Source organism: Pelophylax lessonae, assembly GCF_965119305.1.
Source record: "Pelophylax lessonae genome assembly, chromosome: 1".
NCBI classification, from domain to species: Eukaryota; Metazoa; Chordata; class Amphibia; order Anura; family Ranidae; genus Pelophylax; species Pelophylax lessonae.
This window is the reverse complement of record NC_138768.1, coordinates 760,038,690-760,065,460: the sequence shown is the minus strand read 5'-3', so window position 1 is coordinate 760,065,460 and position 26,771 is coordinate 760,038,690. Positions and strand designations below refer to the sequence as shown.

At 46.0% G+C, this 26,771-nt stretch overlaps 1 protein-coding gene across 1 annotated transcript in view; it reads left to right on the top strand.

Annotated features, from left to right (window-relative positions):
* The window catches only part of NWD2 (NACHT and WD repeat domain containing 2), a 673,505-nt gene that overhangs the window by 143,039 nt on the left and 503,695 nt on the right, over positions 1-26,771 (top strand). The window contains exon 2 of the mRNA XM_082251457.1: positions 17,479-17,658. Within this exon, the coding sequence (XP_082107583.1) occupies positions 17,479-17,658 (180 nt within the window). The remainder of the gene's footprint in view (positions 1-17,478; positions 17,659-26,771) is intronic.

Below are 26,771 nucleotides of genomic sequence, written 5' to 3'. Positions count from 1 at the left end.
CCCCCCCTCCCCATTCCCACTTCTTCTGGAGTTCCTGCCGTTGATGACTTGACCTTGGACTTCTCCTCTATATGGAAAGAGACTCAAAAGTCGCTCACCTTGGCTTCTTCTCGCATGAAGAGACATGCAGATAGGAAAAGAAGAACTCCTCCTGTCTTTGCCCCTGGGGACAGAGTGTGGCTCTCTGCCAAATACATACGGTTTCGGGTCCCCAGCTACAAACTGGGCCAGCGTTATCTCGGGCCTTTTAAAATCAAAAGCCAAATTAATGCTGTCTCTTACAAACTCCATCTTCCTCCCTCTCTCCGCATTCCTAACTCCTTTCATGTATCCCTTCTCAAACCCCTCATTCTTAACCGGTTCTCCCCCAAGGTCACCGTTCCTGCGCCTGTTTCTGGGTCCTCTGATGTCTTCTCAGTGAAAGAGATCCTCGCCTCCAAGGTCGTCAGAGGTGAAAAAATTTTTTTGGTTGACTGAGAGAATTGTGGTCCTGAGGAGAGGTCATGGGAACCCGAGTCCAATATTCTAGATAAGGAGCTCATCCACAAGTACCTGGGCTCCAAGAAGAGGGGGAGACCTAAGGGGGGGGGTACTGTAACGCCGAGTGCTCCGGGTCCCGGGGCTTCCCCGGAGCACTCGAGGCGTCCCGCGGGCTGCAGCGCTCCGGTCATGGTCCCCGACCGTGAGCGCTGCTCCCCCGCATCCTCTGCTACTCACCCGCCGGGTTCCCTCCGCTCTGTCCCCCGGCGCACGCCGGGTCCCGGCATGTCTTCCTCCCGGCGCGCGCGGCCCCGCTCCCTAGGGCGCGCGCGCGCCACTGCATTGAAATTTAAAGGGCCAGTGCACCACTAATTGGTGCCTGGTCCAATCAGTCCAAAATGTATAAAAACCCACTTCCCCTTCCTGTCCTTGCCGGAACTTGTTGCCTTTGGTACCTTGAGAAAGCTTTTGGTGTATCGTTCCCTGCCTGTGTATCTGACCTTCTGCTGTTGCCCCTGACTACGAACCTTGCCGCCTGCCTTGACCTTTTGCTCCGTCTGACCTTGCCTTTGCCTTGTCCTTCTGTACCGCGTCTGAATCAGCTGTCTTTGAGGTTGAGCCGTTACTGGAGGATACGACCTGGTTGCTACCGCCGCAGCAAGTCCATCCCGCCTTGCGGCGGGCTCTGGTGAAAACCGGTAGTAACTTAGAACCGGTCCCCTGGTACGGTCTACGCCAATCCCTCACTGACACAGAGGATCCACCTCCAGTGCCGTCACCTGCCGCCAGTCCGGACCCTGACACTGAGCTTGCATTAAATGTGCAGCACCGCACACCGCCCACCTAACAGACCGATAAACGTTTTTCTTTTTTCTCCTTTCTCCTCCTCACTGGGCTCAGGTCAGGGCATAAAGATCGTGCACTGCACCCCCACACAATCAAATCAATGTAGATCACAGAAGATTCTTCCTATGCTTTCCCTCAAAGCAATCTCCAGTCTGACCCTACAGTAATCTCCTATCTCTCCCTCAGCAAAAGTATCAGAAACCTCTCCCTAGTATAGTTTGAGCAGAGTGACGCGCCGTGCTATGTGACTCCAGCTTATATAGACTCTGGGTCACATGCTGCACTGGCCAATCACAGCCATGCCCTTAGTAGGCATGGCTGTGATGGCTTCTAGGGCACACTAGTTAAACGCTTGCTGATTGGCTGCCTTGCAGCTGTTGAAACCACGCCATTAAAACCATGCCAAAACATCAAATAACATTACCGAACGACGGACAGTACAGTGAAATGTTCGAGTCCATGTCTGGGTACCGAATATCCAAAAGTCCGGGACGAACCCGAACAATACAGTCCGGGTTCGCTCAACCCTAGTTGTGACTGGTCCTCGTACCCTGTATCTCTTATCTGCCCTTGAATGTATCTGATCAAACCGAGATCAGTATTATCAGCTGCTTTAATAAGCCAGTAACAGCTTGTAAACAACAAACCAAAACCAGAAGTCACTAAATCCTCGTCATTTGCTATTTCTGATGTCACAGAGGGGGAGGAACAATAAAAGTTCCTCTGTGTACAGCTTTGGTCCTGAGCTGTTGTGTCCCTACCAGGGGTCTCAAATGGATGGGGTAAAGGCGGCAGCAGTGGGAGGGTGGAGCCCCTTCCACCTCAGTAAAAGGGATTGAGCGGCTTTATAGCTGCTCGGATCACTTTTAGCTTGTAGGAAATTGTCGGGGCTAAAATTTGTTCACTTTTTTATTGCTGCAGCTGCAGTGATGACTGTGATATCACCGCTCCCATCCAAGGACATATATGTGCATACGGCGGATGTGAAGCAGTTAATGTATGTCAATATTACTGTTTATAAGTTGTGTTACCTGGTATCGCTATATAAAAGCTATATGGCTATATAATAATAAAATATGAATGCTAATGATAGTAAAATTGCATTTTTTTTTTTTACTATGGGTCATTAAAGAATAAATCCACCCTAACACTAAAATCTCTACATCTACAGACATCTTTCATCTAAGACTAACCTATCTAACTCTGTAAAGAAGAAATTGCTATACATAACTTTTCTGAAGCCGATCTGATCCGGTCCCACGCTGAGCTGTCAGTGGCTGTTTCGCTGTGGGTGAGTGTGCAGAGGAGGCAGCCAAAAATGGAAGCCCCGTAGTAACCCTATGAGTGACATCACTTCCCAGGCATTTCCCAGCCGATGTCGGCTTCAGAAAAGGTATTAACAAGCGGTCCCCGGGTTACAAACAAGATAGGGACTGTAGGTTTGTTCTTAAGTCGAATTTGTTTGTAAGTCGGAACAGATGCATTTTTTAAGTGTAGCTCCAGCCAAAAAAAATAATATTTTATCTTTTTTGGATAGTATAGGGAAGGGTTAACACCCCTGTACCATTTGTTTTGCTGTCTGTACCCCTGCTCAGAAGATTTCACCTCACTTTCTGTCCCTGTGACAACTGGATTTTGAAAATGTTGGGTTGTTGTGGAAACAAGGATTGGTGATAAAGCTTCAGTGGAGACACCTTTTTCCCATAAGAACTCTTACAGGAGTGAATTTCCCTTCCTAGGGGGAGATTTCCTCTCACTTCCTGTTGTCTCCCTCCATTTGTAAATAGGAGTCGTTTGTAAGGGCTCTTTCACACGGGCGATCAGTTTTTATTCTCCGCTCCAGTCCTTTTTTTTTTTTTTTTCATGGACACAGATGACACTTGTGTCATCTGGTCCGTATGTCCGCATATCATCCCATCCGTTTGCGGATGATATACGGACATAATATAAGTCTATGGGCATTGCGGATGTCAGCGGATGACACCGCTGACATCCGATTTTGCTTCCTTTCCGTTTTTTGAACGGAGGAAAAATAGGGTTCTGTTCCGTTCCAAAAAACGGAACAGAACTGAAAGGAAGAAGATCGGATGTCAGCGGATAGTCATCCGCTGACATCCGCAATACCATTAACTTACATTATGTCCGTAAATCATCCGCAAAAAAATAGGATGATTTGCGGACATACGGAGCGCCCGTGTGAAAGGGCCCTAAGTCAGATGTTTGTAACCCAGGGACCGCCTGTATAGCAATTTCTTCTTTACAGGGTTAGTTAGGTTAGTCTTAGATTGTGGATGTCTATAGATGTAGAGATTTTAGTGTTAGGGTGGACTTTTTTTTAAAACTTATAATAGGGCTCATGTATACACGGCTTAAAAAAATGCCTTTTATTACAGGTGTTTGACTTTTTTCAGCCTGTAAAAGCACCTCAATGTTAATCTATGTGTCCATACACAAATAGGCGTTTTAGAAGAGGAGCTCTTACAGGCTGAGGAAAAAAAAAAACTCACCAGTTCGTTCTGGAGAGGAACATTTGGGCAGAAAAAACACTTGACATGTAGACATGTTTAGCGCTTGAGCGTTCATTCATTCCAATGGCCAGTATTAATAATATTCTGGCCAATGGAATCCATAAACACTGAGAGGCTTGACATATCTAAAAGCGTCTAAATGCATAGGCACTACGTGGCTTTCGCTGTGTATTTTAGGCTTCTTTTTCCTGCCGAGAGTAAAAGGCATTCAAAGGAAAAATTCACATGAGCTATTCGCATGAGCCTTTTTACATGACCTTTACTGGAGACATAGAAATTACACATTACCTTCAAGGGGTATACAGGAATGCCACATATTAATAATAATAATAATAATATTGCTGTTATTGATTTTTTGAATCATTGAACTTATATTACATATTACCATCCCTGGTGATATAGGACACATACTACAGCATTGAACATAGGAAAGACATACTACATCATGGAACATCATTTAACTTCACTGGTGAAATGGGAATAACAAATAATAATAATAAAAAAAGTATTATGATCCCGTGAGCTACTATGTATAAGCTGAAATGCTATGCTGCATACACTGATCACTCCCCTTTAGGTAAGTGCAAAATACTAAAAATAAATATAAAAGTGCTGCGCAAAATAATGTTAAATGGACAGTCATCATCATTTTGTTTTTTTCAATAGATGACTGTCCATTTAACATTATTTTGTGCAGCACTTTTATATTTAATTTTAAATAATAATAATAGTAATAATACTGTTATTGATTTTGTTAAAGTGGTAGTAAACCGCTGCAATAAAAAATAAATAAATCTCCTGCCTAATAATAGCATAATATGCTAGTGTGCATTACATACTAGCACATTATGAAATACGTACCTTGAAACAGAGCTTAAACCGAGAGGGCTTCCATCTTGCCCTGGTCTTCCTTCCAAGTTCACAGACTTCGACTGTGTGAGTGGCAGGAGTCACAATGACATCACTCCCGCCATGTACACGGGAGCCCTCGGTTACAGCACAGTGCTCTGAAGGACCGGCACAGTATGTCGAACATTCAGAGCGCATGCACCGGTGACGACACCGGCTGCATCCAGAGTGAATGTCTCCTAATGATAATAATATTTCTCTTATTGATTTTATTAGGCAGAACTATACTTAGCTTCAATCCAGTGACGCACCATCCCGGCCACTGACATCTTCGGATGGCTGACTTCTGGGTCTAGATCGCCAGTAGCTGTCATTTGCCGGGCAAAGATGAAGTCACTCCCACCCATGTACAGGAATTCCGTCGGCTTTGCTGAATTTGTGTACTGAGCTGTGTGTCTGCAGCTCACTGTGCAGAGCAGACAGGCAAGTAAGTGGCTTTCATTCAGAAAAGACGAAGCATGACTCTTCTGCATTAAAAGTCCTGCCTGCCCATTCATTTTCACTCCTAGCCTAAAGTTCCACTTTATGCATTGAACTTATATTACACATTACTTTCTCTGGTGTGTTAAAGGAATGACACATAATAATGATGATAATGTTGTTATTGATTTTATTATGCAATTTATATTACACATTATACTATTGATAAAGGAATTACACGTAACAATGATAATAATAATATTGCTTTTATTGTTTTATTATTACTTTCTTTCCAGACAATTTGTATTAAACAATCTACAAATATTTTGCATGCCTCTCCTACACTAGAAGTGAAAGGCACAATGTTATAAAGCTTGAAGAATAGAGGGGATAACCATCCTCCTAACCCCCGTTCTCCCCCCAGCACAGGTGTAATGTTATAAAGCTGGTAAAATAGTGGGATAACCATCTTCCTGACTCCCGCTCTCTCCCCAGCACAGGTACAATGTTATGAAGCCAGTAGAATAGAGGGATAGCCATCCTCTTGACCCCTGCCCTTCCCAACACAGGTACAATGTTATAAAGCAGGTAGGATAGAGGGGATAGCCATCCTCCTGACCTCTGGTCCCCCTCCCCCAGCACAGGTGCAATGTTAAAAAGCTGGTAAATTGGGGATACCCATCTTCCTGACCTCCACTCACTCCCAAGCACAGGTGCCAAGTTGCAAATCTGGTAGGTTACAGGGATAACCATCCTCCTGAACCCGGTATCCCCAGCAGAGGTGCAATGTTATAAAGCCGGTAGGGTAGAGGGATAGCCATCCTCCTGACCCCTGCCCTCCCCAACACAGGTGGAATGTTATAGAGTCAGTAGGACAGAGGGATAACTGTCCTGTTGTCCCCTGCCCTCCCCAGTACAGGTACTATAAAATAAAGATGGTAGAATAGAGGGATAACCATCCTCCTAACACCTGCCCTCACCAGCACAGGTGCCATGTTATAAAGCCAGTAGAATAGAGGGATAACCACCTTCCTGACACCCGCCCTCACCAGCACAGGTGAAATGTTATAAAGCTGATAGGATAGAGGTATAGCCATCCTCCTGATACCCATTCTTCCCCCAGCACAGGTGCAATGTTATAAAGCTAGTACAATGAGGAAAACTATCATCCTGACCTCCACTCTCTACCAAACACAGGTGCCATGGTGCAAAGACAGTAGGTTAGAGGGATAACCATTCTCCTGACCCCCACCCTCCCCAACACAGGTGCAATGTTATAAAGCCACTAGGATATAGGGGATTTCCATCCTAACCTCCTCTCTCTCAAACACAGATGCCATGTTATACAGCCGATAGGACAGAGGAATAACCGGGATAGGTATCCTCCTGACCCCCCTTTTCCTAGCACAGGTGCAATATTATAAAGGCGATAGAAGAGAGGGGATACCATTCTCCTGACCCTGCCCTCCCCAGCACAGGTGCCATGTTATAGAGCCAGTAGAATAGAGGGATAAAAATCCTCTTGACCCCTTCCCTCCCCAGTACAGGTACTATAATATAAAGCCGGTAGATTAGAGGGATAACCATCCTCCTGACACCGCCCTCCCTAGCAAGGGTGCCATTTTATAAAGCCGGTATAATAAAGGGATAACCATCCTCTTGACCCCTGCCCTCCCCAGTACAGATACCGTAAAATAAAGCCGATAGAATAGAGGGATAACCATCCTTCTGACACCTGCCCTCCCCAGTACAGGTCAATGTTTTAAAGCCGATAAAATAGAGAGATCACCATTCTCCTGACCCCTTCCCTCTCCAGCACAGGTACAATGTTATAAAGACAGTAGAATAGAGGGATAGCCATCTTCTTGACCCCTGCCCTCCCCAGTAAAGGTACAATATTATAATGATGGTAGAACAGAGGGGATAACTGGGATAACTATCCTCCTGACCCCCACCCTCCCAAGCACAGGTGCAATGCTATAAAGATTGTAGAATAGAGGGGTAACCCATCCTCCTGACTGCCTCCCTCCCCAGCACAGGTGCAATGTTATGAAGCCGGTAGAATAGAGGGGATACCCATCCTCCTGACCCGCACCCTACCTAGTACAGGTGCAATGTTATAAAGCTGGTAGGAAAGAGGGGATTACCATCCTGACCCCCTCTCTTCCCAGCACAGGTGCTATGTTGTAAAGCCGGTGGGACAGAGGGATAACCGGGATACCCATCCTCCTGACCCCCTCTCTCTCTAGCACAAGTGCAATATTCTAAAGCCAGTAGAATAGAGGAGATACCCATCCTCCTGACCCCCTCTCTCTCTAGCACAGGTGAAATGTTATAAAGCTGGTAGAAGAGAGGGGATACCCATCCTGTTGACCCCCATCCTCCCTAGAACAGGTGCAATGTTATAAAGTCTATAGAAAAGATTGGATAATTATCCTCCTTTTCCCTGTCCTCGCTAGCACAGGTACAATATTATAAAGCCAGTAAAACAGAGAGGATATCCATCTTCTTGACTACCTCTCTCCCCAGCACAGGTGAAATGTTATGAAGCCGGTAAAAAGGAGGGGATACCCATCCTCCTGATCCCCACCCTCCCCAGTACAGGTGCAAAGTTATAAAGCTGATAGGATTGAGGGGATTACCATCCTCACCCCTTCTATCTCCAGCACAGATGCCATCATGTTATAAAGCTGGTAGGACAGAGCGAAAACCAGGATACCCATCCTCCTGACCCCCACCTCCCCAGCACAAATGCAATGTTATAAAGCTGGTAGGATAGAGGGGATTACCATCCTGACCCGCTCTCTCCCCAGCACAGGTGCCATGTTAAAAAGCTAGTAGGACAGAGGGATTACCGGGATACCCATCCTCCTGACCCCCTCTTTGCCTAGCAAAGTAACAATGTTATAAAGCCAGTGGAATAGAGGGGATACCCATCCTCCTCACCCCCGGTTTCCCCAGCACAGATGCAATGTTATAAAGCTGGTAGAAAAGAGGGGATTGGTATCCTCCAGACCCCCTCTCTCCCCAGCACAGGTGGCATGTTATAAAGTCGGTAGAACAGAGGGATAACTGGGATAGGTATCCTCCTGACCCCTGCCCTCCCCAGCACATGTACAAAGTTATAAATCCTGTAGAATAGAGGGGATAACCGGGATACCAATCCACCTGAACCCCACCCTCCCTAGCACAGGTGCACTATTATAAAGCTGGTAGAATAAATGGTATATCCTTCTGACTGCCTCTCTCCCTAGCACAGGTGCAATGTTAAAAAGCCGGTAGAATAGGGGGATACCCATCCTCCTGACCCCCTTTCTTCTTAGCACAGGTGCAATGTTATAAAGCTGGTAGGATAGAGGTGATACCCATCCTCCAGACCCCCACCCACCCCAGCACAGGTGCAATGTTATAAAGCCTGCAGGATTGAGGGATAACCGGGATGGGTATTCTCCTGCTCCCTTCTCTCCCCAGCACAGGTACAATGTTATAAAGCCAGTAGAATAGAGGGATAGCCATCTTCTTGACCCCTGCCCTTCCCAGTATAGGTACAATATTATAATGCTGGTAGAACAGAGGGGATAACTGGGATAACTATCCTCCTGGCCCCCACCTTACCAAGCACAGGTGCAATGTTATAAAGATTATAGAATAGAGGGGTAACCCATTCTCCTGATCCCTGGTTTCCCCCCAGCACAGGTGCAATGTTATAAAGCCGGTAGAAAAGAAGGGATACCCATCCTCCTAAGCCCCTCTCTCCCCAGCACAGGTGGCATTTTATAAACCTGGTAGGATAGAGAGATAACCAGGATAGGTATCCTCCTGACCCCGGCCTTCTCCAGCACAGGTGCAATGTTATAAAGCCGGTAGAATAGAGGGGGTACCAGTCCTGGCCACTGGTCTCCCAAGCACAGGTGCAATGTTATAAAGCTGGTAGAATAGTAGAGGGATAGCAATCCTCCTGACCCCTAGTCTAACCAACACAGGTGCAATGTTATAAACCCAGTAGAATAGAGGAGATATCCATCCCCCTGACCCCCTCTCTTCTAGCACAGGTGCAATGTTCTAAATTCAGTACAATAGAGGGGATACCCATCCTCCTGATCCCTGGTCTCCCCCCAGCACAGGTGCAATGTTATAAAGCCGGTACAATAGAGGGGATACCCATCCTCCTAAGCCCCTCTCTCCCCAGCACAGGTGGCATGTTATAAACCCAGTAAGATAGAGAGAGAGATAACCAGGATAGATATCCTATTGACCCCTGTTCTCCCCAGCACAGGTGCAATATTATAAATCTGGCAGAATAGATGGGATACCCATCCTCCTGATACCCGAACTCCTAACAGGTGGCATATTATGAAGCATATTATGAAGCCGATAGGATAGAGACATAACCGGGATAAGTATTTATAAAGCCGGTAGAATAGAGGGGGGTACCCATCCTCCAGACTCCTAGTCTCTCCAGCACAGGTGCAATGTTATAAAGCTGGTAGAAGGGATACTAATCCTCCTGATCCCCAGCACAGGTGGCATATTATAAAGCCAGTAGGATAGAGAGATGACCGGCGTAGGAATCCTCATGTTCCCTCATCTCCCCAGCACAGGAGGCATATTATAAAGCCGGTAGGATAGAGAGATGACCTGGGTAGGAATCCTCCTGATCCCCACCCTGTCCAGCACAGGTGGCATATTATAAAGCCGGTAGAATATAGAGGTAACCGGGGTAGGTATCCTCCTGTTCCCTGATCTCCCCAGCACAGGTGGCATATTATAAAGCCGGTAGGGTAGGGAGATAACCGGAATAGGTCTCCTCCTGTTCCCTGATCTCCCCAGCACAGGTGGCATATTATAAAGCCAGTAGGATAGAGAGATGACCGGCGTAGGAATCCTCATGTTCCCTCATCTCCCCAGCACAGGAGGCATATTATAAAGCCGGTAGGATAGAGAGATAACCGGGTAAGTATCAGAATAGGGTTTTGGATCTACTGGAGGTTCAATAGTTGTGTCTGCCACCATCCCAAAAAAATGTTTGTGGTATTTGTGGTGCCTCAAGTCAAGGTGGGATTTTAAGGGCAGGAGTAAAAGGGGATATCGAAGGTAATATAGTAGGTAAAAATTTTATTTACAAAGTATGAATATAAATACAAACATTCATGGTGAAAATGGGTAAAGGCCCATTGTGCCAGTGAGAGAAGAAAAGTTTAGATGTGATAACAAGTGACAAAAATGTGACTTGAGTTGATTTTGGTGATCCTGCTCTGCTGATTCTCATGTCAAGAGACCGGAATAGACGCAGAGGAGGTAACCAATCGGTTAATCCGACATGTTTCGGCCAACTATGGCCTTTATCAAGGATCTGTCACCGATTCTAAAATAATCAAAGAGATATATGGTATCAAGTAATGGCAATTTGAAGAGAACCATAATTGTAAGGCAAAAGCGCACAATATATGAGTACATACATTTTAGATATATGTCCACTTCCTAAAGTTGAGCCTTCCCAGAGTTCCTCCAGGAGCTACAGGAACAGTATGCTGTGAGGGTGAAATAAGTGGTTGACTGAGTATACAAACAAAGGGAGCCAAAGATTGACTAGTGAATAAAGTAATAGTAATTACTTGCTGGGCAGAAGATTCTAGTCCAGGGATCCAAATAGGATTGAATATATATCAAAAAGCTTCCACAAGATTGCTTCTGAAATCTAGGTAAAATATAGTAAGGTTGCCAAGAGTAGGTAATTTTATTAAGGTATGTGTGCATTTAACATGAAAGTAATTTGGACTACTTTCCAGAAAAGTTTCCAGAGTGGTCCTTTGAAACTTGGTAGGAGAGATCTATGAAGGCTCTCCTCCAAGTAAAACTTACGTTTAGATGTGAAAGTTAGCAGGGTCACAGCATGAGGGCTCCGGGTCCGCCTTCTCCCTCGATCAGAGAGAGACTGGCAGGCTCAGAGTGTTCCCCGGCCTATAAAGGCAGTCGCGCATGCGCAGTGAGCGCTGCGTGATGCTGTCTGGTTTGTCCGTGCACGGCGTGGAGGGCGCTTGCGTGCAGCAAGAGCGCATCCCCAGAGACCGTGCGGACGTGCCAGTGAAGGCCGCCGACACAGTGCGAGAAGCCGGATCATCCCCGAGGGGATGACATGGAGGTACGAGACCGACCATACGGGTTCAAGTGCCCCGATCCATAAGGATTCGGGGCTACCTGTGCCGGGAGTTCATGGAGTCTCGGGTGGAGGCTTGAGAAGTGGATATAATAATGAAAATAAAATATAGTAACAAGGAAATAATAAATGTACAATAATGAATGAATTAGCAGCATAGAATTTGCAGAGGAATTTTCTGTGGGAGAAGGAGGAAGGGGGGGCAAGGGGGGGGTTTTTAAGGTGGAAAAGAAACAGTCGGGCTCCAGGGATTGATCACATAGGAGGCAGTTGGAAGATCAGTAAAAAGAGGTCCATATCCTAGGAATAAATCATAGTCAATTCAGATTGGATTTACAATCTGATATGTAATAATCAAAGTCAAAGGTGGACAAAAAATGATAATAAAAATAAAATTAAATTAAATATAAAAATAAAAAAAAAAAAAAAAAAAAATTATATGAGATTATTTTAAATATAATTATAAAAGGAGTCTTTAGTCCGTTTTCCCGGAGGAAAAGCCTGGAAGGAATGGGCGGAAGCTTTGTGCTTCGTTTAGTCCAGGTGGTATGGTAGCTTTGAGTCTAGTGATCCAGCGCATTTCCAACTGTAAGAGGGTCTTGTTCCAGTCACCGCCACGAAGGGGCACATGGATTCTATCCAAGGCCATGAAGTTTATTTTAGGCATTTTGTAGTTGTGATGGTACGCTCTATGTCTACCCAAAGGGACATAGTAGTTGCCAACATGCATGGCTTGCAGATGCTGGTTTACACGTTTCCCGAATTCTTGTCGGGTCTTCCCAATATAGAAAGACCCACATTCACATGTCATCATATAAATCACGCCCTTGGTTTTGCAATTGCAAAAATGTTTGGATTGGAAGGGTTCCCCATTAGGTAAGATAGTATTGATCATTTGACGGATCACATAACATTGGGCACAGTTCCCACAAGGGAAAGTCCCTTTGGTTCTGCAGGGATCTTTCTTGGATCCTTCTTTAAATTCACTAGATACTAATTTTTGTTGTAGGGAGCCAGCCTTCCTAAAAGTAATGGGTGGTTTTTGAGGTAAAAGTTTCGATGTGCTGGGCTCTTCCAAGAGGATTGACCAATTTTTTGTAAGGATGTTCCTGATTTGTTGATGTTCGTTTGTGAATCTGGTGATGATTCGGGTGTCTGGTTCCGTTCTGGTTGTTTCTTTGTTTTTAAAGAGAAGTGTTTCTCTGTCCATCTGGTTGGCGCGATTGAAGGCCTTACGCAGTGAGGTTTTGGTGTAGCCTCTTTGTGATAGTCTGGTAGTTAAACTGTTGGCCTCAAGTTGGAATTTGGCAGGATCTGTGCAATTTCTTTTTAACCTTAAATATTGGCTGTACGGTATGGAATTAATGAGCGGTTGGGGGTGGAAGCTGGAAGCATGAAGAATAGAATTGCCGGCCGTGTCCTTTCTGTATAGTGTGGTAGCGATTTTTCCGCTGGAGTCTTTGTAGATGAGAGTATCAAGAAAGGATACTTGTTGTTTATTGTAGATCATAGTGAAGAACATGTTGTATTTGTTTTGGTTCATCTTGGTTAGTAATTCTGTAATCATGGTCTCAGGGCCATTCCACACGATAAGTATATCGTCAATATACCTTTGCCAAATGAGTATTTTATCGGCGTAGATTGTGTTCTCTTCATCAGAGAGGAATTCCTGTTCCCAAGCGCCCAGATAGATGTTAGCATACGATGGGGCACAGCTTGTCCCCATCGCAACCCCACAAGTTTGAAGGTAGTAGTTACCCCCAAATGTAAAGACATTGTGATTAAGTATAAATTGGAGCATTTCAGTAATGAAGTTGTTAAATTTAAGATCATGTTCATTTTGGTGTCGTAATATCCTCTGTACGGTCTCTACTCCTTTCTTGTGGGGGATATTATTATACAAGGATTCCACGTCAATGGTGACTAGATAGGCTTCTTGTGGTATACTGATGTCGTTAAGTATCCTGAGGAGGTGGAGAGTGTCTTGGGTGTAAGAAGATAATTCTTTTACATGAGGACGTAGATATCTATCTATCACTTTACTCATAGATTCAGAAATGCAGCCGTTACCCGAGATGATTGGTCGCCCAGGTGGGTCATCCATATTTTTATGTAGTTTGGGTAATGCATACATTGTAGGTATTCTTGGATGTGGTGTCCTGATATATTCCCATAAGGTCTGGGATATGATGCCTACTCTAAAAGCATTATCTACTTTCGAGTAGAATAGTTGGTCGTAGGTTTGAGTCATTATAGGTAGGATCTTTTTGTAACATTGTTGGTTAGATAGTATATTGAGGCACATGTTTTTATATTTTTCCTTACTCATGATTACTACATTCCCTCCCTTGTCGGAGGGTTTAATGATGATGTCATCGTTGTCCCTGAGTTCCTTGAGGGCTCGACTTTGTTTCTTAGTTAGGTTTGATGAATGTCTTGTTTCTTTAATTGATTCGATATCTTTGGTGGTTTGACGCACGAACAGTGCGATGGCAGGGTTAAGATTTAGGGATGGAAATTTGTTGGATCTTTTTTTGAAGGTTGGTTGATCAGGGGGTATTTCTTGATCATCACCATCAGGTTCTTTGCCAGATTCTATTGGGTCGTCCCAATCTTCTAGATCGCTTTCTTGGAGTAGTAGGTTTAGATCGCGAATGGCTCTGAATTCGGCTGCCGTTAGTGTGGGTGTTGCTTGAGTTGCTTGAGGTTGTTTTTGATAGAAGGTTTTAAGCAGAAGATTTCTAGCAAAAAGGTTAATGTCCTTGATGGTTTCAAACCTATCAATGCTGGTATTGGGACAGAAAGAGAGTCCCAGGGATAGGACTTCCTTTTGGTCGTCGGTAAGTGTGTGTGTGATGATTTTTTTTTATTTTTATATTTAATTTAATTTTATTTTTATTATCATTTTTTGTCCACCTTTGACTTTGATTATTACATATCAGATTGTAAATCCAATCTGAATTGACTATGATTTATTCCTAGGATATGGACCTCTTTTTACTGATCTTCCAACTGCCTCCTATGTGATCAATCCCTGGAGCCCGACTGTTTCTTTTCCACCTTAAAAACCCCCCCCTTGCCCCCCCTTCCTCCTTCTCCCACAGAAAATTCCTCTGCAAATTCTATGCTGCTAATTCATTCATTATTGTACATTTATTATTTCCTTGTTACTATATTTTATTTTCATTATTATATCCACTTCTCAAGCCTCCACCCGAGACTCCATGAACTCCCGGCACAGGTAGCCCCGAATCCTTATGGATCGGGGCACTTGAACCCGTATGGTCGGTCTCGTACCTCCATGTCATCCCCTCGGGGATGATCCGGCTTCTCGCACTGTGTCGGCGGCCTTCACTGGCACGTCCGCACGGTCTCTGGGGATGCGCTCTTGCTGCACGCAAGCGCCCTCCACGCCGTGCACGGACAAACCAGACAGCATCACGCAGCGCTCACTGCGCATGCGCGACTGCCTTTATAGGCCGGGGAACACTCTGAGCCTGCCAGTCTCTCTCTGATCGAGGGAGAAGGCGGACCCAGAGCCCTCATGCTGTGACCCTGCTAACTTTCACATCTAAACGTAAGTTTTACTTGGAGGAGAGCCTTCATAGATCTCTCCTACCAAGTTTCAAAGGACCACTCTGGAAACTTTTCTGGAAAGTAGTCCAAATTACTTTCATGTTAAATGCACACATACCTTAATAAAATTACCTACTCTTGGCAACCTTACTATATTTTACCTAGATTTCAGAAGCAATCTTGTGGAAGCTTTTTGATATATATTCAATCCTATTTGGATCCCTGGACTAGAATCTTCTGCCCAGCAAGTAATTACTATTACTTTATTCACTAGTCAATCTTTGGCTCCCTTTGTTTGTATACTCAGTCAACCACTTATTTCACCCTCACAGCATACTGTTCCTGTAGCTCCTGGAGGAACTCTGGGAAGGCTCAACTTTAGGAAGTGGACATATATCTAAAATGTATGTACTCATATATTGTGCGCTTTTGCCTTACAATTATGGTTCTCTTCAAATTGCCATTACTTGATACCATATATCTCTTTGATTATTTTAGAATCGGTGACAGATCCTTGATAAAGGCCATAGTTGGCCGAAACATGTCGGATTAACCGATTGGTTACCTCCTCTGCGTCTATTCCGGTCTCTTGACATGAGAATCAGCAGAGCAGGATCACCAAAATCAACTCAAGTCACATTTTTGTCACTTGTTATCACATCTAAACTTTTCTTCTCTCACTGGCACAATGGGCCTTTACCCATTTTCACCATGAATGTTTGTATTTATATTCATACTTTGTAAATAAAATTTTTACCTACTATATTACCTTTGATATCCCCTTTTACTCCTGCCCTTAAAATCCCACCTTGACTTGAGGCACCACAAATACCACAAACCGGGTAAGTATCCTCCTGATCCCTGGTCTCCCCAGCACAGGTGGCATATTATAAAGCCGGTAGAATAGAGAGATAACCGGGGTAGGTATCCTCCTGATCCCCACCCTGTCCAGCACAGGTGGCATATTATAAAGCCGTAGAATAGAGAGATGACTGGGGTAGGTATCCTCCTGATCCCTGGTCTCCCCAGCACAGGTGGCATATTATAAAGCTGGTAGAATAGAGAGATAACCGGGATAGGTATCCTCCTGATCCCTGGTCTCCCCAGCACAGGTGGCATATTATAAAGCCGTAGAATAGAGAGATAACTGGGATAGGTATCCTTCTGATCCCTGGTCTCCCCAGCACAGGTGGCATATTATAAAGCCGGTAGAATAGAGAGATAACCTGGATAGGTCTCCTCCTGATCCCTGGTCTCTCCAGCACAGGTGGCATATTATAAAGCTGGTAGAATAGGGAGATAACCGGGGTAGGTATCCTCCTGATCCCTGGTCTCCCCAGCACAGGTGGCATATTATAAAGCCGGTAGAATAGAGAGATAACCTGGATAGGTCTCCTCCTGATCCCTGGTCTCTCCAGCACAGGTGGCATATTATAAAGCTGGTAGAATAGAGAGATGACCGGGATAGGTCTCCTCCTGATCCCTGGTCTCTCCAGCACAGGTGGCATATTATAAAGCCGGTAGAATAGAGAGATAACCTGGATAGGTCTCCTCCTGATCCCTGGTCTCCCCAGCACAGGTGGCATATTATAAAGCCGGTAGAATAGAGAGATAACATGGATAGGTCTCCTCCTGATCCCTGGTCTCTCCAGCACAGGTGGCATATTATAAAGCTGGTAGAATAGATAGATAACCGGGATAGGTATCCTCCTGATCCCTGGTCTCTCCAGCACAGGTGGCATATTATAAAGCTGGTAGAATAGATAGATAACCGGGATAGGTATCCTCCTGATCCCTGGTCTCTCCAGCACAGGTGGCATATTATAAAGCTGGTAGAATAGATAGATAACCGGGATAGGTCTCCTCCTGATCCCTGGTCTCCCCAGCACAGGTGGCATATTATAAAGCCGGTAGAATAGAGAGATAACCTGGATAGGTCTCCTCCTGATCCCTGCTCTCCCCAGCACAGGTGGCATATTATAAAGCTGGTAGAATAGAGAGATAACCGGGATAGGTCTCCTCCTGATCCCTGGTCTCTCCAGCACAGGTGGCATATTATAAAGCCGGTAGAATAGAGAGATAACCGGGATAGGTCTTCTACTGATCCCTGCTCTCCCCAGCACAGTTGGCATACTATAAAGCCGGTAGATAGAGAATAGAGAGATAACCGGGGTAGGTATCCTCCTGCCCCCAGCACAGGTGTAGCAGGCAGGTCCTGTGGAGTGTACCGTGGCGGTGCCCCTCCTCTGTGTACTGGGCAGGGAGGGAGATGATGGAGAGAGGAGGGCAGGCTGGGGAGTGAAGATTCTCCCAAGTCACATGTTCCCAGCATTAGCAGTAGCTGCCGATCCTGACTGTACGGAGAACACTCGGGGCACCTGGCCGGCGCTGCCACCATCAGACGGGGGATGCCCGGCGGGCGGGCGGGCAGGCTGGGCTGGGCTGGGGCAGTAGACTTCTTATGGCTGTGAGCCCTTGTGTGGCGGGTGCCAGTGGGCAGCAAGTGGCATTGCACTGACTCCGGTCCTTCTGTCCTTTTCTCTTTGGCATGCATCCCTGAAGCAGAGGACGCCGGGGACACAAGAGGTGATATGTGGCCATCTGGAGGCAGCAGTAGAGTGCCCTGCTCCCGGGACTCTGCTGTCAGGAGGGCAGCCTTCGCTGGGAACCTACCTGCGCTCCCCCCTCATCTCCTACCTACCGGCAAGTGCGTCCGCGTCTTCCTCAGCACCAACCCTGAAGGTAAGTTCTTCCTTATGTACTATTATCACTGCTATTGCCTGTCTCTGAGTGTGTAATGTGAACTTGGGAGGCACAGCTGCTGCAGAACCCCTTTGGAATGGATAGCTGCAGCAGGTTGAAAGTGATGGTGTAACCATAGTGACAGTGAGCTGTCAGCCAGCATCCAGTCCTGGGCTGGTCCTCTCCTCTCCCTCTATCTGTCAATGGGGCTCTTTGCTTTGTAAATCTGGGGCACCTACTTTTTTCCCTGTAACACATGTCAGTCATTTATTATGCAGATAAGCTGTCACCAGAATTCACACTTCCCCATGGCTTGACAGCTGAGCATCCCATCTTGCAGCCTCCCCAGCTCCAGTGAGAACACATTACATTATAGGATGAGGCACCCAGCTAATGTAGGAAGAATCTTCCCTAGCACAGGCATTCAATCACAGGCTCAATGAGGCATGTGGGCTTACAATAAATACACTGAGAGATAGAAGCATGCTCACATAGGATTCCCTTCCCATCAACAAACTTCCTTTTCTCAATGCCAAAACTAAATGACACCTTTCAGCATCTCCCAATTCAGCATTAATTGCCTTATACAATATCAATACAGAGTTAAAAGAAAAAACAATCTGGTAGGTGTTTTTACATTGGTTTGTACATTGGTGCTTTACATTTGCATTTAACTAGCATTTGCTTCAAGCATCCAGAGGGGCGAGGGATTAGCGGTAATAAACCCTCAAATAAAAATGTCATATATTGCAGCTTACCAATCAATAGGTGTGGTGGCTTTATTAGTTGTAGTCTTTTTTCTCTCTTTTTCCAATTGGTGATCTGGCCAGTAACACACATCCAGTATTAGAGTGCCCCCACTCTGGATGAAGGAGCACAGGGGGCTCCTTTGGACAGCGGCATTTGGACAGTCTGGCAGGGCGAAGGGGAGTGTTCGATGTACTAGCAGATTAAGATACACTAATAAACTGATGCTGAAATCCAGCTCACACTGCATTTACACATGCAGTTACAGCAACAGTTTTTTCTTTTCTTTTTGTGATAAAGGTTTTACATGAGTAATTAAAAGCTGAGCCTTGTAAGCACCCCTGTCAGTACTAAATGTTTTGTCTGTTCAAAAACAACAGACTGAGGTTAAGTTCACACCTTTGCATTTTTCAGTGCATTTGCAGATTTTCAGAAGTGCACTACAGTCCATTTAAGGCACTAAGAGTTTGGCCTTTTTTCGCCAAAGCTCCTAAACTCACCTCCATAAAAGCCTATGTGTCCATGTACACATAGGCTCTCAGCAGAGTTTAGGAGCCGCTGCATTTAGGTGAGGGTTAACCTCGCTCTCCTGAACGTGGAAGAATCGCATTCAGAATAGGAACGTTTTGACCACTGGCCGCGGGAAAAGCAAAAATGCGTTTTCCTGCAGATGTGGTCAGGGTTGGCTAGTGTAGAAGTAGCCTTAGGGCTCTTTTACACGGAGCGGACCGTATTGCGATCCGCTCCGGCACTTTTTTTTTTCACGGACACAGATGACACTTGTGTCATCTGGTCCGTATGTCCGCATATCATCCCATCCGTTTGTGGATGATATACGGACATAATGTAAGTCTATGGGCATTGCGGATGTCAGCGGATGACACCGCTGACATCCGATTTTGCGTCCGTTCCATTTTTTTTAAACGGAACAAAAATAGGGTTCTGTTCCGTTCCAAAAAATGGAACAGAACTGAAAGGACCAAAATCGGATGTCAGCGGATGGTCATCCGCTGACATCCGTAATCCCATAGACATTCATTATGTCCGTATATCACCCGCAAATGGATCGGGTGAATTACGGACATACGGAACGTCCATGTGAAAGAGCCCTTACAGTAGTTTCTATGGGTCATGTTCACATATATGCAGTTTCCACCAGTGCGTTTTATGAAAAGGTGCAGGGACTTTTTTTTACAGAAAGCACGGTGCATTTTTGGCTCCATAGACTTTAATGTAATTGCATAAAAAAACTCCAGAAAAACGCATGTACATGCGTTTTTGGTGCATTTCCTGCATGACAACAGACACCGCCTCCTAGCAACATTCACACATTCCAAAAATGCAAAGCGCTTAAAAAATGCACATAAAAAAAAGAAAACAGAAAATGGGCCTCAAAAGTGCACCAGCTACACATGCATAGATCTGAACCTAGCCTAAAGCCTTGTACACACATACCGATCGTCGGCTGAACGATCGGCCGTCTTTTGTCCAGGGCTGTCGTGTCTGTTGAAAACTGCAAAAGACTGCACATGAATTTTGTCGGCCAACAACAGCCGACTGCAGAAGTGATGTCATGTGATGGTTAACTTTCCTTGTCTTTTTTCTTTTCTGAGCATGCCCAGTCTTGCAAATCTGCTGATTGTCGGCCGAATTCTGTACTGACTGGCGAACAATCGGCCGTTCTGGTGTTGGCCAACAAAAATTTTAATGCCTACACGACAGATTCTTTTCGGCCGAAAGTGCGCTGTCGGCTGTCGGAAACATCATACTAACAAGCCTACAATCGGCAGATCGGTCGTCGGCCGAATATTTACGGCCGACAATCGGTACGTGTGTACGGGGCATTACTTGTCAGATCACCAGGTGGAAATAAACCAAAGAAAGCCTAAAAAAAAACAAAACAAATGCAGCCATCACATCTAAGCATTGGTAAGCTGCAGTCTAATAAATGTTTGCTCTTGGGTTTAATACACCTTTAATGAAGAGGGAAAGATGTGTTGTAGAACAGATTTGCCAATTTAAAAAAGGCTTCTGCCTTTAATGAGTAAAGAGTGGTGTAAAGTCATTGCTTTTGGTACCTTTTATGTAAATGTCTGGCTCTGTAGCAGAATGCTGCATAGAATAAAGAGCTCCATGCCTGGACACTGGAGATAGTTGTTCAAAACGACTCTCAGACAATGAATGTTGTGTAATATTGTGCCATTAATCCAGACACTGACAACCTCAGCAAAACAGGACTTTATCTAATTAGAGGCCGGCTGCATGTCCATGCATGGTTTTCTTCAGGATAGATTCCCTTCAGCCGGACCTGGGTGTAAAAACACGTTTTGAATGGTGTAGTGAAAATGGTAACGTTTGCACTGTGATAAAAAATAATTTAATGATCAAGTCATTGCATCAAAATCAATTCTTGAAATGTTAAATGTATCCTGACTGTCACTAGGGAAAAAAACTTATGCTTATATTCTTTCCAGTTGCTCTCATTCTGATCCTCTAGATTCAATATTTGGTGCATAATTGACCTGCAATGGAAATACTGGACAACAATGATCATAATAATGTCCGGATGCTTTAGGATCAGTAGCTTGCATGTAGTGAGGTTAAAGGATAAGCTTGACAGCCAGAACACTGTCATCTCCAGTAGAGGAAAATGAATGTCTCTATAAATGGGCAGCATTCATAGACAGATGGCGTTCAGTTATTAGGAAATGGATCAGCTGTAGAAAAAGCTTTTTATTCACTGAATCTGATATACACATTCATGCTTGTGTTGCACTTGCTGTGACCCAGAGCTCCAGTTATCTCTACATTGGCAAGAGAACGCCCAAATATTTGCAGCCTGGCCAACTTGAACTTTGTGTCTATTAGATAGTCATATGGCATGATGTCCATCAAACTGCAGCCTCAGTCTACCAAGGCATCCTGGATCTTTATTCCTATAAGGACAATTGAGACATTGTTCCCAGACTGCGCTCTCATCATAAGACAAGTCCCTTACCTTGAGTCATGGTCCCTCATTTGTCTCCTGTTCATGTAAACCAGCCAGTTCCTCTAGTAGAGCAGGGGTCTCCAAACTTTTGAAACAAAGGTCCAGTTTACTGCCCTTCAAGCTTTAGGGGGGCAGGCTGTAGCCAATGGATGTAGAAAATGCCCTGGCATCAGGGGGAGTAAACATTGCCAAAGACTTGGTGGTCAATTGAGAGTAAATAAAATACCTCATTGGTTTCAGTGGGAGGAATAGTGCCCCATCGTTGGTGCCAGTAGGCAGATTAGTTCCCCATCTCTGGGGTCAGTAGGAGGAATAGTACCCAGCTGTTAGTGTCAGTTGAAAGAATAGCGCCTCATATCAGTGGAAGGAAAAGTGCCCCAAGGGCCAGATAAAGGCAAGCAAAGGGCCACATCCGGCCCACAGGACGCAGTTTGGAGATCTCTGCTCTAGAGGATGCTAGGGTTCTTTGATCTGTGGCCAATTGACCTTCTATTTGATGGTGCATGCAAAGTTCCAGCACCAATAAAACTTGACAGAGCCAGCATCATGACACCAATTATCTTCTAAGCTGTTTGTAAGGGCTTATTTACACAAGCATCAACCTTTGCTGCCATTCTGAGAGCGGCTGGGAGGCAATATGTCAACCCCTCACTACCTGTTTTAACCCTAAGGGCTCTTTCACACTATTGGACTCCATCAGTGGACTCGCCTGCTCAGCGGGGAATTTGTCTGCTAATCCCCACTGACAGGCGGATTCTGCTCTGTACAAGCCTGCTTTCCTCTATGGGCGGTCAGATGTGAGTAGACCCAGGGGCGGACTGACCACTCGGGGATTAGGGCACTGCCCGAGGGCCCAGTGTCAGTAGGGGGCCCCATGAGAGGCTACACACTACAGAAAGAAGCCAGGAACTTCCATGCAGGCTGTGCTGTGATAGATATTTAAATGCCCACTCTATGTAGCTGAGCTGCAATTTGTAGGTGGGGCTTTGTGTGGCTTGAGTGTGGACACAGGGGGCCCCATGACCTCTGATTGCCCCGGGGGCCCCATGGGTTGTCAGTCCACCCCTGAGTAGACCGCTTGTCTGCTTACAGCTGACTGTAATCTGATCCGCCAGATGGATGGGAACAGATTCTCCATCCATCTGTTTTTAGCAGACAGGATATGATCGGATATAGGCAGTTACCAGCGGAAACATGTCCGTTGACACCCACCGCTCCATAGAGAATAATGGATGGTCCGATCAAGTCCGTCTAAAAAACTGACAGGCGTACCTGATCAGTTCGCCCGTGTGAAAGAGTCCTTAAGAACCCACATACATTGCTCACGGTTGTGGCATGACCCTAGTCACTTGAATAATCTGTGGTGTTAATGCTCACTGAACATGATGGGGTATCATCTTTGCCGCAGCTGGTGTAAAACCCCCTCCCACAGTGTTGGATTAAGGGGGCATTAAAACCATGGCTCAACCACCTATTTTTACTGCCTCTTATTCACATATTTGAACTAGCCCTAAGGGTGGAATTGTGACCACCACTATAAGGTTTGCCTTTTTTACATGGACCACCAACAGAAGGGGCATTTTTCCCGCTGACCCCCCGATGAATAGGTTTAAGCAGGGGTTCTTTGAGACCTCAAAATTATTTTGAGGCTTCTTTTGGGAGTAAATGTTTGAAAGAATCTGATGTATACAATAGGAACATTGTTCAATGATCCAGAATATACATCCCTGCACTTTATCCAATGCCCACTTGGGCACCAGTAGGAAGGGTCAGACTTGCTGAAGGGGTATAGCGTATTACTAATTCTTGGAGCTAGACCAAACAGGTGTTGCTGTAGCAACACAAAAATCTGTCCTCCTGGGCAGCACCATATTTTGTGACATCATGGCTATAGAAATTTGAATTCCAGTCCTCACCGTCCATGATACGACGGAATACGGCAACCATTATACAGCAAGTTGCAATCCTCACTCCCCGTGCCTAGATTGATTGAGGCCTCGGTCAACCAGGGAGAGTTACCAGACTCCGCAGGATGGAAGCTTGCCAGCTATTAAACAGTGGTTTATATGGCCTTTATCTTGAATGAATGATTTTAAAGGGTAATCACTAAATAAAAAGGATTTTGCATGTTAGTATGTACACTTTCATTGTGTTATATTATGAATAAAGTCATACTAGATAAAAGTGCAGTGTTCACTTATTGATTGTCACCGTATAGCAGCAAGTTTTATAGGCAACTCAATGGTGACATCATTGTCTACAAAAAGCGTTGACATCACTGTCATCTGAACCAGGAATTAAAGCACCTTTCACTGAGCTGAATACTACGTTGCCTATCAGAGAAGAATTGTTTACAGTGAATAGCAGCTGACAAGATCGCACTTGCCCATTGTTTGAGAGCTTATCTTTGCCCTTGCCTTTATATACCATGTCTAGGGATTCTCTAGGCTTCTGGAGAAAAAAACTTGCTTTCCCCCTATGTCTAGCTGTAACATGATATTCACATTATGGATCACAATATTGCACTGAGCTGTATAGTTACAGCCTATACTAAGCAAAAATTGGAAGCAGCTAAAAGTATCAGTGTGTCATGTAATATTTGCTGAGAAATCATTTCCGCAGACCTGATGCCATAAGCTGTTAGGTATCAGACTTTCATGATTTGAGCTTACACATTATTAATGAACACGGCTGCTTTTCACGGTATATTACTAATGGATGGATAGCATCACCTCACTGGGTCAGTGCACCAAGCAGTCACAACACTTAACATACGACAGGAGAATGTTATGGTAATTAAAAGGCAAACTGCAAATGTGTTAAATGTAATAACTAGGGTTGAGCGGACACCTAGATGTCCGTGTTCGACGGGTTCGGCCGAACTTTAAAAAAAAGTCCGGGTCCGTGTCCCGGACTTTTACCGAACTTTTCCCGGACACCGAACCCCATTGAAGTCAATGGGGACCCGAACTTTAAGGCACTAAAATGGCTCTAAAACACCAAAGGAAAGGGCTAGAGTGCTGCAAATGGCAGCAAAACGTAATTAAGAGCATGGCAAGTGCTCTGCAAACAAATGTGGATAGGGAAATAACTTAAAACAACAAAAAAAACCAGAAAAATAAAACAATGTTCTTCTTCATCTCTGAAGGACGAGGCCCATATGGAGTAGGAGGGAGGTTGAGGTGGTGGTGGATGTGGCGGTGACATAGGCGTGCGCACAGGGTGTGCTGGGTGTGCCTGGGCACACCCTAATCACCTAGGGCACATAGCATTGCCAGTGAGGAGATGGGAAAGATCTCCCTGGGACCTGCTCTGCTCTATTTCTCCTTGCCTACAGGTACATGGCCCCGATACATTACTCTCCCTGCTGGCAAACACATGCATGTGTATTTCAACTTTGGGGTGCACACCTTAATGCAATAGGCTGCGCACACCTATGGGCGGTGTAGGTGGAAGCGGCGGTGGAGGAGGACCAGGGCCGGATTAACAGCATCATGGGCTTGGTGCTGAGGATTTTGAAGGGCCTTAGGGCCGTGCCTTGCCATGCACCCAGAGGAGGAAGGGTGCAGCCATGCATGCCTAATTCAACATGGGATGCTGTCTCTGAAGCCCATAAACACATCCATGCATCGCCAACTGTCCCTCCTTGTCCGGCCTTCACGCTGTGTGGGGAGGTTCTGAGGGTGCTGCCTGGGGAAGCGAGCATAGAAGCCAGACTTCTGTGTTTACAAGTGACAGAAGAGCGGTAACAGTGAATATGGCCAACCCGGGGCCTATATAAAAGGTAGGGGCCTGGAGCTGCAGCTCCAATAGCCCCTACATTAATCTGGCCCTGAGGAGGAGGACGAGGTAGCCAACACTGCTTCTTTTCACAAATTTTAAATGAGGGTACACCCCAAAAGAGTGAGAAAGAGCAAAAATGGAACAATGGGTGGGTAAGGTCGGTATCCATTGCTATTCTGCACAAGGTACGGAAAAGTCCCGTGGGATCCATGCCTGGTTCATTTTAATGAACGTGAGCTTGTCCACATTGTCTCTGGACAGGCGGCTGCGCTTGTCTGTTATAACGCCCCCAGCCGTGCTAAATACCCGTTCAGATAATACACTGGCTGCAGGGCACGCCAGCACCTCCAAGGCGTAAAGGGCAAGCTCAGGCCATGTGCCCAATTTGGAGACCCAGAAGTTGAAGGGGGCAGACCCGTCATTCACTACATGTAGGCGTGTGCACACATACTGCTCCACCATGTTGGTAAAATGCTGCCTCCTGCTAAGACGTTCCATCTGAGCTGCTGGTGCTGCTGTTTGTTGTGGCGTGCTGACAAAGCTTTTCCACATTTCGGCCATGCTAACCCTGCCTTCTGAGGTGCTGGCGGTGCCCTGGTTGCGTTGGCGACCTCCTCCTCCTCCTCCTCTGCCTTGTGCTTCCACTGTGGCCCCGCTGTCAGATGGGAATGCCAGCAGCATGGCGTCTACCAGCGTGCGCTTGTACTCGCGCATCTTGCGATCGCGCTCCAGTGAGTGAATTAAGGACGGTACGTTGTCCTTGTAACGGGGATCCAGCAGCGTGGCCACCCAGTAATCAGCACAAGTTAGAATGTGGGCAACTCGGCGGTCGTTGTGGAGACACTGCAGCATGTAATCGCTCATGTGTGCCAGGCTGCCCAGAGGCAACGAAAGGCTGTCCTCTGTGGGAGGTGTATGGTCCGTGTCCTCTGTATCCCCCCAGCCACGCACCAGTGATGGCCATGAGCTGGCCTGGGTGCCACCCTGCTGTGAACATGGTTCCATCTCCTCCTCCAGCTCCTCCTCCTCCTCATCCTCCTCATCCTCCAGAACTGTGCCCCTGCTGGACAATTGCGTCCCTGGCGTTTGCGTGTGCAGGAACCCACCCTCGGAGCCCCTTGCGAATGACTGCCCTGAAAGCCTTGGAAATGTTACCTCTTCATCCTCCTCCTCCTCCTCATCCTGTGCCACATCCTCTTCCATCATCGCCCGAATTGTTTTTTCAAGGAGGCATAGAAGTGGGATAGTTAAGCTGAGAACGGCGTCATTGCCACTGGCCATGTTGGTGGAGTACTCAAAACAGCGCAACAAGGCACACAGGTCTCGCATGGAGGCCCAGTTATTGGTGGTGAAGTGGTGCTGTTCCGCAGAGCGACTCACGCGTGCGTGCTGCAGCTGAAACTCCACTATGGCCTGCTGCTGCTCGCACAGTCTTTCCAGCATGTGCAAGGTGGAGTTCCACCTTGTGGGCACGTCACATATGAGGCGGTGAGCGGGAAGGCCGAAGTTACGCTGCAGCGCTGCCAGGCGAGCAGCAGCAGGGTGAGAACGCCGAAAGTGCGCACAAACGGCCCGCACTTTCTGCAGCAGCTCT